Source organism: Meleagris gallopavo, chromosome Z (genome assembly GCF_905368555.1).
Source record: "Meleagris gallopavo chromosome Z, MGAL_WU_HG_1.1, whole genome shotgun sequence".
In the NCBI taxonomy this organism is placed as follows: domain Eukaryota; kingdom Metazoa; phylum Chordata; class Aves; order Galliformes; family Phasianidae; genus Meleagris; species Meleagris gallopavo.
This window is the reverse complement of record NC_139435.1, coordinates 34,206,403-34,219,785: the sequence shown is the minus strand read 5'-3', so window position 1 is coordinate 34,219,785 and position 13,383 is coordinate 34,206,403. Positions and strand designations below refer to the sequence as shown.

The window sequence follows — 13,383 nt, the reverse complement described above, 5'->3', positions numbered from 1 at the left end:
AAAGAGAAAATAAAACAACAATAAACAACTTCATTTAGTATATTTCTGCCTGCTACTTTACTTTGAGGAGTCAGGCCTACCTTGCAGCAAGCTTGTTACATCCACTTCAGACCTGTATCCTAAGGCAGCTCTTCTACACACAAGTTAAGGAGTATACGAAGCACACAAACTAATATTTCAAAAATAAAAACTACCTAAGAGCTAGGTCTCATTCCTATTTTGAATTGTAAGAATTAACTATGCAGTCTTGCAGGTTTCTTGAAGAGTTCAGCAAATATCAACGTTGAGATTCAGGCTTTGTACAACAGCATTTTGAATCTCTATCCATCTTTATATACATTAAGATGAAAAACTACCTTGCTAGCATTGGTTTAATAACAGCAGTACAAACAGGACATAACAGGAACTTCAAAATACAATAGAATGAAGGAAGATAGACATCTCCCTAATTAATTCACATACTACACTTGTATACTAAAACAGCAGATTAGCCAATAACCCTTTTCAATATAATGGATGGCTACTTGTGGTTGGAAGTGTCACAACTGCAATGGAATTACTAGTATGCAATTTTAACTTTACCTCTTGCTAATATGCTGCATCCATTGTTTAATTTCAAACCAAAAAGAAAAGTCAATTCTATAGCTACAGACACCACAACAAAACATTTTAAAATGCCACATAAACCTTCCTTTTTTAATTAGTCCCTTTAAATGATTGTGTCTGTTTCTCCAAGCTGCAGAGGGAAATGCCATGAGTTAAATGTATTTGGAAGTTACTCACTTCTTGGAAACCCAGCTACATTGCAGAACAATACATCCAAAGGCTTTTAGTTGGTTTAGCTAGCATTTAAATACAATTTATTTATTTTTTTCTCCCCACCACAGCGGTGATCTTACAGCTCATGTAAATAAATACATTCCACACATTCTTCTATTCCCACATAATGCTCACAGTTCTGGTAATTCTACAGCAAAAGCCTGCGATTTTTTCCAGACTGAAAAACAGACCTTTTAATCTGTTAGTACGTCTCTGTATTGGAGTCAAAATTACTTTTCAAATAGGATTAAATAAAAAAAATAAAATACATAAAATCCTCAGTTTTTAAAGTTACTGAATTTCAAAGTCATGACATAAAAAACTATTAATTAACTTGTAAGCCCTGAAATAAGATAATTAGAGCCCACCAAAACTAATTACAACACAGAAGTAGTATAATGCTATAAATTTTGTGCAAGTTAAAAAATGCAAGTTCAAACAATGGTAGAAAAAAAAATGAAGAAATCACATGCTCCCTAATCTGTTTCAATTTTGTTGCATATGAAACAAACCCATACAAGAAAACAACAAAACAAAGGAGAGCTTGACAGAGAATTTACAAGGCATATTTAAGAAAGTTATCAGTGAGCAATCCAAAGAAGATGAAGCTGGCATCAAGATAAAAAAACATCTCCATTCCTAGCTTAGGAATTACAGGTATCTCCAAAAGCACTGTATAGTGATTCTGTTTTAGCACAGCATTTCAGGACATGTTCAATAGCAAGCACATCCCAGACCTGCACTTCTTGGTGCCCTAAGGCATTAAGTGCATACTCATAAGCTGTAACTTTTTACAACTTTCGTGCAACAGAAGTGTGAAAGTTATTTGAAAAAGAAAGCAATTAGAAAACTTAAGCAAATAAAACTTGTCCTTACGGTATATCTGACACTCAAAACAACACTTCTCTCTTACCTACATTTTTTTTTCATTTTACAAGATGATTATTTCTGTTTGGCGATTCCTAATCTACCTATTTATCTACACTAAAAAGCCATATGTCCTCATTTACCTAAGTTATGCACAAACATAAGCATACTGCATAAATCTGACTTGGATTCAATAGTGAATGAGACTAAGACTGTACTGACTATGTAATACAACAGACATCACAAGTGACTTGGTGGTCCTCCTGTAACTTATAGGATGAAGATCCTTCAAAAGCCAGAAACACTTTAGTAGCCTTTCTTCAACTTGTTGGTGTTTTATTCCATCCTTATGAGGTAATTTCATGAAATAAAGCAGTTTTTTTTCCTTACCCTGAAAATAGGAAAACACCCTAACACAGAGGCATAATGCACACATTACTATACACAGCAAAAAATTCTACAAGTTGAAAAGCCAGACAGAGACTAGGAATGGTCTGGTGATCTGTGTGTGTCAAGTATATGGGTGTGAATACGCATGTATTAAATGCGTGGCTGAAGATACACATGTATACATGCGTGTATCACCAGGATAGTGTGCCTGATTGGAAGGCAGTCTGTACCAGCAACTGTAGTTGAGCTGCAGCCACACGGGCTCTTATGTCCAGATGACAGCAACTGGGGAGATGGATCCAGAGGTCAGCTGTGTGCCTGAGAGTCTGAGCCCTGCTGCTGGAAATAGCCACACTGCACATACATGCACAATGTGCATGTATTCCTTATTAGCTGACAGCCAATGTGCTCAGTTCAGGAAAGGGGAGCAAAATAAAGCCACTAGTGCTGCTGAAGTTCATGAGAGTGTACAGTGTGTCTGCATTATATACATACAGCCACAGATATGTGATGTACGCACGTGCCCTGTGTGTGTACCTACTGGGAGTGCATGCTCAGTTTCATGACCGGTTTGAGCTGAGAGCAGGAAGCTGTGGCAGACTTGAACCACTTGAGGTGGGGAATCCACCCCAATTCCTGTAAGAAAATACAGTAATACTGAGTGTTTACCTGAGAACAATCTGTTTTGGCTACCTCTGTAGTAGTCTGCAGTACATTACGAAGACTGTCTCCTTTTTCTTGGATCAGTAGATAAGCCAGCAGCAGAAAAATGTGGGTAGGGACTTGAGTTGTAACAGGCAGCAGTGACCTCACTGAAGATAACCAGTCAATAACTGCTGACTTTTCTTTCATGAGCTCTAAAATCTTCCAAGTAGTGTATAATGAACAATAAGAGCTGGTTATGGGGAACAGGAGTTTACAGGACATCTGAAAACAAATGAAACATACAATTTTCAACACGTAAAACATCACGAAAGAGCAAAGAAAAAAGAGTAACTTATTCAGTTCTATCATCTGAAACAAATCTTTTACTGAGGATCCCAACACAGTAAGTGTAATTAATAAGTTACAATACGTTTCTTTACAATGCTTTACGTTAATTTTTAATTTAGGATGATTGAATGTGTTAATACTCTACTCACAAATTTCCCCTTTATTTGGAATCCATCACTCCTATTTCTGTAGATAACTGCAGTGCTATGTCCTCATGAAAACGTACACAATAAAACTGGAATACATTAAAAGCTTATGTTCCTCACCATGACATGTACATTATATAAATATTTAAATATTTTAAAGAAATTCTCATGCTTTTCAATGCACTCACTAAAAAAACACATATTTTATGTTAATCTTACTCTACACTTATTTTTGCTGTAACTGTTTTATTTCTCAGAATTCATGTTTTACAGTTTTCATCATGGTAGATGAAGTTTAGAAGCAGGAAAGCATTAAAACACAAGTGAGAAATTCTCCTGACTCGGGCTATTTAATTTACTTATATGTATATATAAAGACATATTATATACATACAATACACACATAAAAAAGGCTATTTATACAGAGAAAAATATTTAGATATAAGTTATATATTAAATTGCATATACAAAATAATAAATATAAAGCTCCTGCAAAATAATATGTCTTCATTATATAGAATGCATGTGTTCAAAGTTCTTCATTAAAAGAAATCCAAGACAAAGCATCTTTTTCCTTATAATTCTGCTTCCTTAGAAAACACAAAGTTTTCAGAAATCTTGATTATTATCAAGACAATAACTAGCATGTAGTAATTAGATGAAAAACACTTACTTAGAAAGCAAGTCTTAAAGTATTTGAAAAGAAGTCTCCAAATTTAAATTAGAAATAGAATTCAGACCCCAGTGGGACAGGCTCACACATCTTTAAATTACCAGGGAAAACAAGATTCTGAGTGGTAACTGCTGTTCTCCATAACACTGCAGAGCTTCATTTTAATGATACTTTTCTTCACTAATGGGAAGCATAATGCCTCCACTTTGGATAGCTTTGTGAAATAGCATTTAATTTAAAGATAAATTAATACATTTCTTGGGCACTACAATTATTGCATGTGAAAAACAGGCAGAAGTAAATAGATGGAGAACAGTAGTATATATTAAAAAAAAGCCAGGATAACTAGCTAGTAAGAGAAGGAATACAGCTAAGCAGAATAAACAAAATAAGTATATATAATGTGGTTTTCTACTAATTCCTATTACTAAATAAATATTTCAGGTGAATTTTTTATATGCTCTCTAAAAGGAAAGCAAGACATGTCATTCAGTTATATTAGTAGTCTAGTGTTACGCAATATAAACATTGCAGAGTAATTCCATAAAACAGTATTACATAAACAATAGATATAAAGTTTTTTCCAGTCAGCTAGGCATAATGCAGCAAAATGTTAGATGTACCCCTATAAGTACCATAAAATAAAAACAAATAACAACAAAAGAAACTCAGAATATTACCAATTCCTTTTTATTCTTCACATCTTCCTTCTTTAATATTTCCAAAATATCTGTCGCAAGTTGCTGCCTAGTAGTTCCAGAATCACCCTCCTGTAAGCAGTCTCCGACTGATGAAGAAGATAAGATTTGTAGCAGAGGCATCACCAAAACAAGGGCTGTGGCTGAAATGTTTTCTGAAGAGGAAAGGAGCTTGTAGACTATTAAAGATAATAGGGAGAAAAAGATAATCAGCTTGAGGAAAAAGAACTAATATTGTTTGTATTTTTGCATGATACAAACATTTCCAGGAAACAGGCTGGTCAAACAAAGTAGCATTTTCAAGGATTACACAGTGCATAGTAATGCTGCCTATTCATTTCCATGGAAACTACAACAGATACAAAGAGCACAATAACACTATCTGATAGAGCAAATCCTCAGCTACAAAACTTTTTCTATACAAAAATTCTTCAACGTAGTCACCACTGTTAGCTCTGCATTTTCACCAGCAATGAACAAGAGCCTGCATGTCATGCTCATACAAATCTGCACCAGCAGAGGTGACCCACGGTTGCTGTTGAAAGGTACCACCCAATGCCTCACTGCATTCACACCCATGGTTTGGTCTCCAAAAACATCCAGCAAGCACCGATGGATGTCAACAGATACCATTTTTTCTGCATGGAAAAATTCAATTCCACCCCCTTCCTCCATACACACTTCCATGTCAGATGCTATTTTGTTCAATTTCTATTTTGACTGCCCCTTTGTCAGCAACAAAATGTAATGGAATATTATTGGGAAGGTTCAGTCTCTACTGCCATACCACTAACATCCACTACTGTGTTGTGGGCCAATGTAATAATAAAGGAGGCAATACTTTTGGAGAATCCCTTTTATTTTCGGTAGAACATTCTACTTAGAGACCCTGCTCTTTTGTTCTTTATAGTAAAGCACTTGATGGCTGCACAAAATTCAATAATGGAAGGTAATGTAGTCCCTCACTTTTACTGTAATAACTCAATTAATCAAAACTGTTAGTCAAAAGCTCAGACAAACATTAAGAAGATTACCAGGCCTACTCTCTTAAGATCTATCAAAATTAACCATTCAGAATGTATTAATCTCCACTGAAAATATCCTCCTATTGTCTTAAAAATGAAACAAATAAGCTTCAATAAAAAGGGATAGAATACAGTAACATTCATGGAAAAAGTCAACGTAGTGGGAAAAATTGAGCCATCAGATCAGATTTTACTTTTCAAATCTATGGAAAATCCTGTATATATAAAATATTCCACACTTCAATCTAAATGCAGAGGAGTGCAGAGCCTATTTTCACAAAACAAAAATAAATACGCAGTCTTAAGTGCGTGGATTCTTCTTTCAGAAGACCCTTACCTAGACTCAAGATAGACTTCTGTTGACTTTCTGGTGTTTGCAGCAGCAGAAGTGCTAGTCCAATTACACACTGTTCCACTGGAAACACCTATAGGGAAAAAATGAAAAAGGTTCAAGTTATCTTTGTTTTTCAAGGGGACAAACAAGCAAAGCAACAATAATTCTCTAAGGAGTTTCTTATTGCCTTGTAATGAACGCAGTGATACAGAACATGCAATTAAGAATAAAAATAGCACGCAGTATTTTAAGTGAGTAACTACAACACAGTGCTCAGTTTAAAACAACCCCTATGTTTAAAAATTAGCTTATATACACAGCATCAGTTCGCTTTTTTTTCCTTCAGAATGTTTCTAACAAAGAAAAAAAATCAGCTTTCAAACAACACTGATCACTCAAAGATGAATACCATATATCAAAGTCTTGAAATCCTGCCTTTAGCATGACATCCTTTAAATTTAACATAACTATTTCCCTCCACAAAAATCTACTCTTACCTCTTGTAAGAGCTCAAAGTTGTCCTCTATTATGGAGATCAGAGATGAACATTCTCCTGTTACATTTAAACACACTTCACAGAAGCATATCAGTTGCAGACAAAATTGGGATAATTGAACTTTCCAAAACACAGGAAAGCGCAACAAGCTCAGGAATAGCTCTTGAAGAAAAAACAAGGCTTCTGTAACTTGTGGCAAGTCTTTAACCTATAGAGAGGTAGTTGAAAAACACATCCCAGTTTAACTGTCCTTCCTTATTTATGCAGAATTCCTTCAAGTTTAAAATTAGTTGTATTAGCTCTACAGCCTTTTCATTGCAGTTATTATTAAGGTTTTAGAGAACAAAATTCAGGAATCTTTAATAAAACTTATCCACAACATCAACAGATGAACTTAAGAATTAAAGTCCTAAAGTGACTGATGAGAAAAATGCCTTGTTCCTCAAATGCAGTAGAAAATTAACTCAGTTCTTGAGGTCCTATCAGCCAAATAAATTGTATGGGGATTTCATACAACAGGGAAATATTATTTTAACAGAAATATTCTTCAATCAGATATTTCTAGGCTACTTCCTCTATAATGCAACTAAGATTTCAACATACATCTCAAAAGAAATAGTAGAATTTACCCCCATGCAGAATCAAGTCTACAGAAAATGGAAGATAGTGCTGTATTTGTTCACTTGAAAGGCAGTAACAGTACTCTCATTGCTGTTGGGATCTGGCAACAAATTTACCTGAAGGTGTGGAATCAAATCATACAGGAGCTGAAGAATATGATGCTCCAGAACACAGGGTCCTTCTTTATGCTTTGGACCACGTGGCTGAAGTAAAATCCTAAGTAAGCCCATACGCAGTTCAGCATATTCCCGTAACTGAGATGGTTCGCAGTACAGGTATCTCAGAAATGGAGCCATTATAGCAACACATGAACTCTGTGCCCTGCAGTTAAAAAAAAAAAAGAATTTTGCCAACCTACCATAAACTGAACAAATTCCAAGGAAAACTCAAGTAAGATTACATTCCCTGGGTCTGCAGTAATTCACAGGATACAATTAACAGAAAGGCATTAACAAAAACATTACTAGCTCTCACAAAACAAAACAAAACAAAAAAAAAAAAGAAAAAAACCCCACACGATTTACTATGACAAAGCTCATGAGATCTTATCTAGCAACCACACAATGAAACACAATTGTAAGAGACTAAGTATTCACTCAGGAATATGATTTGATATATACTTGAACATTAAGATACTCTTCATTTTACTCTATTTTTCCTCAATTGAAGAAAGTTACTTTTTGTGGTGAATAATATGAGTCTACTGCACCATAATGAAACTTGGAAAACATTATTCAGAATTATCCTTTTTTAATTATTAAATCTGATTTCAACTAAAAAGAGCTATCTATTCCTTCTCAGTTCTTAGAATCATAGAATGGTTTGGGTTGGAAGGGACCTAAAAGATCATCTAGTTCCAACTCCACTGCTATGGGCAGAGACACCTCCCTCTGGATTGTGTTGCTCAAAGTCCCATCCACCCTGGGCAACAATCCTAAACAATTACAGGAAACAACAGCTAGTTTAACTAATGCAGCTTCCTGGCAAAAAAATTTTTATGTAGCAATTCTTTCAGTTTGACCATATTAGGATTGCCAGTTGATCCTGACATTATTAGACTAGTCAAATAAGTCTATTATTAGACTTGTCAAATAAGACTAATTACCAAGACCTTTAATAACGTCATCCATTGTCTCCCTATCAGAAATTTGGCGAAATACACCTGGTAAGTGCATTCTATAGGGGATGGAAAACAAGCTAGACATTTAGGCTCAAAGTGTAATGATCAGTGATGGAAAGTGCATCATCAGGCTGTCAAGTGATGGTGTTCCACAGGAATAATTAGTGGGTTCAGGGCTCCTTAGTCTTCATTAGTGATTTGGTAATAAGATGGAGTACAGTCTGCAAATTTATTGCTGATGTCAAACAGGAGAAAGATTTCAAGGCACTGTTAAGCACATTTTTTCAAAGGAAACTGGATAATTTGGAGAAGCAGGCTGACAGGAACCTTTAGCAGCTGAACATGGCTTGGGGCATGGCCTTGCATCTGTATGCTTTCCTGTGCAAATTCTAGAGAATTTGCTTTAGCAGGAGATTGGACTTGATGATCCAAGTACCTTCCAACCCCTACAATTCTGTGATTCTATAATGGTCAATACATTAGCAAATACACTGAAAATCAATGTTAGAGATCAATTACAAATAGGACTCTGCTTTGATAGAGCTTTAGTGCAACTTAGTAAGAAATCTACATCAATATATTATCAGTCTGGAATTCAAGTCCACAGACATTTTTGCACCAAAAGTGGTAAGAAACTTTAAGATGTTTAATTTGAAACACACCAGCAAAAAAAACACAGTCAGACCTCTGTTGAGACTCTTCGTGAATCTCAGATTTAGTAGCTGAGTGGAAAGACAAGTCTGCAAATAATATTTAAAAAATACTCTGATTATTTAAATTGGACTTTTACTTGAATGTCTCTCTGTTGATCATATAAGCTTATACCTACCAGAATTTTAAGATCAATAAACTTATTTACATAAGCGGAATATAGAAGTCAGTTTCACTGTAATATTACTCTGATCTGTTTACACGAATCTTCCAGACATGAGAGAAAGGAGTTTCTTTTTATCTGAAATGCATGCATACGGTTGCAAAAACATTTAAAACATTTGCCCACAAGGCAGCTCCTCTGTCTGGTATCTTACACCAAAGTTTTACTGGAGAAGTTCCTTAGAGATAAGCATGAAAGAATGTTGAAACTGTTGGCAGATTAGATATCTATTTCTTGTTAAATTGTATGACTATGCCACTGATTTTCTTTTTTTAAATCAAGAAGCATATACCATACATAAATACCTCATCTTTCCTCTGAGATATAGCTTCCTGTGCTTATCTTACATCATCCATGTTTCGTATAGATCAGTTATATACATGATATATTAATTGTCATCTTTGACTAAATAGTCAAAATTTTGGCAAATACAAAACATTCTTGTATTCTAAAACTCTACTTGCTAAAACATGCTGGAGATTACAGTTTTCAATGGGATTAGTAAGCTTCTTCCATGAGTAGCTGAACTACAGTATTTGTGGTTTCTAGCATAGAATGTGGAATTTTTTTAAATTAATTTTATTTGATTTCTATTTTTAACTCTGTTTACAAAATAAATAATCAAAATAATTTTTTAATAAACTTTGCACACATTTCTCCACATCCACAAAAATGTTACCAATATAGGTGAGTAAAGAAAAAAATTAAAAATAGATTTTTAATGGATCATATTGTTACTTACTGTTCTATTTTTAACCTTTAAATTACAAAATTCAATGACACAATTCTCTTTTTCCAAAGACACTCTTAATATTGCTTACATACAAGCCTCTACAATTGCAGTTCACTTCATGAAGATTTTGCTGACAATTGAGTTACCTATATTTACTGCTTTTCAGTTTATTCATTTACTTACCTCTCTGAACACTGATGGAAAAATACTGTTATCTGCTGCAGTAGAACAGGCCAGCAATCAGGTCTATTTTCAAGGGCAGTGATTAATGGATGAGGATTGTTCCTGAAATGCAGAGAAATCACATTTGGATCTATAACGCAGAAAGTAAGTGTGTAAATTTACTAAGTTCAAAATAAAAGCAGCTGTAGAGATGCACAGTTTAATACCTTGGTATTACCAACCCTCTTTACCTGCTTTCCCAAGACTTACACTATGAAATTAGTACATTTTCTAGGATCCTTGGGAGAAGAGAATTAAACAAAAAGTCAGTCTGAAAATTCTTGGCTCAGTTCTATTTCTTTTTTTTTAAAATCAGTGTAATCAACAGTGTTAAGATGTTTCACCTGATTTGAGTTGGTAGCAGCACCTTTAGCAGTAGGTTACAAATAATGCACACAAACTATTGAACCACAACATACTTCTGTCTTTTAAGCACAGGTACTAATCTTCAGTGTCTGAAACGAAATCAACCATTTGTCCAATTGAACACTTGAAATCTGTTCTCAGCTGACTGCCCTAACCAGCTTTTCTTTTTAGAAGGTCCCACAGCAGCCTGCAATCCTCCTCTTTATTGCCAGCCTTGTGACAACTGCTGATTTGAAAAGATCACCAAGGCATCAGAGTCAGCTATTCTTCACAGACAGGCCTCCTACCACCAATGCAAGTCCGCAGAATCAATCACTGAGTGCCACTTACACCACCCAGAAGGCCTGAAAGAGCTCTAATTGACTGGCATGCAGACAGGATTGCTGCTTAATCAAGCTGAAGTTGGTGCTCTGGGCTCCAGCCCTCTGATTATCCTACAGGCCCTCCAACAAACTCACTCAGGTTTATCGCTTCTTCTTTGGACTGAAAACTGAACACAGTACTTCAGATGTCATCTAGTGAGTGCCAATACAGTAAGACTGATGAAACTAGCAAACAATAACTAGATGCTGGGAACTGAAATTGGCAAATTTAGTCTATATAAAGAGAATGTATTTTCACTAAGAAAAAAATCAGTTACTGGAACAATTCTTCAAGCACAGAAGTTTTTTGCTTGTTTGTTTGTTTTTTTTAATTATACCGGATTTTCCCTCTGCTCGTCAAATAATTTTTTCTTCTTTAGATCTGTGATTCTATTCAGGAAAATAAGTAACTTCAAAGTACAGGGACTGCTGTGAGACTGACCACTGTGACAGACTACTTGCAGTGCATTCAGAAAACATGTATTAACTGAGAAGTAGGCATACATTACAGTTCTAGTCCTCATTTTTGGGCTGGATGTGTGATAATCCCCATATTCATTTATCTAAAATTTGTTTACTTATATACATGGTCTTCAGATGTCTACCTTCCCTGATTCTGTAAACATTTTACTGGAGTTAAAGAATCTTCTATAATCTGTGCACAGAAATTCGAAAGACTAAGGCTATTGCTGCACTGCAGCTTTCGAAGACTGCAGCATTCAAGAGACAATTTGTTGCCTATCTAGCACTGGAATCCAGCAAACCATGAAAAGAATCATTTTTTCAGGCAGCCGGTTAGCAACAGTACTGACATGCCAGAACCTTGAAAGAGCACAGCCCTCTATAGGCATACAGAGTTACAGCATCTGCTTATTTCAATACCTTTATCATATTTTAATTACCATTCCTAGTGAGAAAACTATGTAATCAGTAACCAAAGTGCTCCTCCAATGCCGAAATCAAAATGCCATGAAGTAGGCACACATGACATCAAGCCCAAAATAAAGATGGCTTGTCATCCAATAAAAAGCAGCTTTTATTACAACTTTTGTGTGCTCTCATGCACAGAGCTCAATGCTAAAATAAACCTGTTAAGCTCCATAGTTAACTGTGATTAATAATGAAACATCAAAATACATAACCCCAAACAGTTTTATTTTACAGTGCTATGGGCATTTGGAAAAAGATGTGTATAGAGAAGTTTTTCTTCAGCAGTAACTTCAGGATTGCTTGAAAAAGCCACCAAACAACTTTATGCTAGAGCAGAGAGAGAACTAATCCAATGGGAATGTACAGTTCTCATTCACAGTCACAACCACTTTTTCACTACTTGTGTCTAGCTACAGCTGGTTCCAACTTCATCATAAAAAATCAGACCATCCCAGATTTAAATTTAAGTTGCATCAATTATTTCATATATACTGAATGGCATGTTTGATTTGGTATTTAGCGACCCCTGGGATACCAGTTTGTTAGAAAGACGGCGATACTTACAGCTTAAGGAAACAATTAGGAATCCCAAAGCTAAGTGATAAATGAGGCAGTTCCTATCAATTTACTAGGTTAAAAGGAACATTTCCTGCTTTCTTCGGCAGCAGAGACATACCCTTCTCAGTTTTCCAAGGTTGATTTGCTTAAAGGAAGTGTAGAGTCACAGCTCTCAAACTACAGAAGCTTTCCTAAATGAAATCAGAACACACAACCACACAAAATCCTGCAAACTACAACATGTTATTTTCTCCCAAATCTTTTTAAGAATTAAATATGATATCATATCATGCCAAGAAGATGCACTGTAAGTAGTTCTATTACTTACAATTGAGATTGGCCTTAAAAAAATCTATCCATTAGCCTGTAATATTATTTTACAAACGTTCCAAGGGAGGCTGAGTATCATGAACTTTTGTGAACATTCTTGTACGTTTTCATTATTCATTGATGATTTTTGTATACTCTTGCACAGTTGACAGTACAATACAAGGGATGCTCCAAAATTAATGTCTCCTTTTTTACTACATTTGCCCACAACACCAGGTGTGGATGTTGGTATGGCAGCAGAGGTTGAACTTTCCTGCCAGTATTTCATTACATTCTGTTGCTGTGCAACAGATGGCAGCAGAGGGGCAGTCTGACAAAACATTACCTGACACAGAAGTGCTTATGGAGGAAATTGATGGAATTGAATTCTTCCATGCAGAAAAAATGGCATACACTGACATCCATTGACGCTTGCAGAACGTTTATGGAGATTAGAAAGTTGATGTTGGCACAGTGAGGTGGTGGGTGGTGGATTTCAGCAGCAATAGTAAAAGACAAATCACATTCCAGAGAGCCACACAGTGTGCCATGATGGCTCTTGTTCACAGATGGTAAAAATAAATAGTTAATACTGGTGACTATGTTGAAAAAGGTAGTGTTTTGTAGCTGAGAATGTGGTCTATTAAATAGTATTGTTAAAGTGTACTCTCTTTAACTATCGTCATTTCCATGGAAATAAATAGGAGGCATTACCTTCAGAGTGACTTATATAAGTGCACCTAGTTCTCCAAAGTATCCTCCATTCTACAAAGGCAAAATTAAATACTAAGGAAAATATATGGTTTTCCTCTACCAAACAACGTATTTTATGTTCTTAAAGCATTAG

At 35.4% G+C, this 13,383-nt stretch overlaps 1 protein-coding gene across 2 annotated transcripts in view; it reads right to left on the bottom strand.

Annotated features, from left to right (window-relative positions):
- The window catches only part of FOCAD (focadhesin), a 94,635-nt gene that overhangs the window by 63,921 nt on the left and 17,331 nt on the right, over window positions 1-13,383 (bottom strand). For both annotated transcript variants that reach the window (XM_085212923.1, XM_085212924.1), the window contains exons 7-12: window positions 9,973-10,074; window positions 7,179-7,383; window positions 6,443-6,649; window positions 5,949-6,036; window positions 4,569-4,765; window positions 2,746-3,003 (exon numbers count right to left, since the gene is read on the bottom strand). In XM_085212923.1, coding sequence (XP_085069049.1) covers window positions 2,746-3,003; window positions 4,569-4,765; window positions 5,949-6,036; window positions 6,443-6,649; window positions 7,179-7,383; window positions 9,973-10,074 — 1,057 coding nt within the window. The remainder of the gene's footprint in view (window positions 1-2,745; window positions 3,004-4,568; window positions 4,766-5,948; window positions 6,037-6,442; window positions 6,650-7,178; window positions 7,384-9,972; window positions 10,075-13,383) is intronic.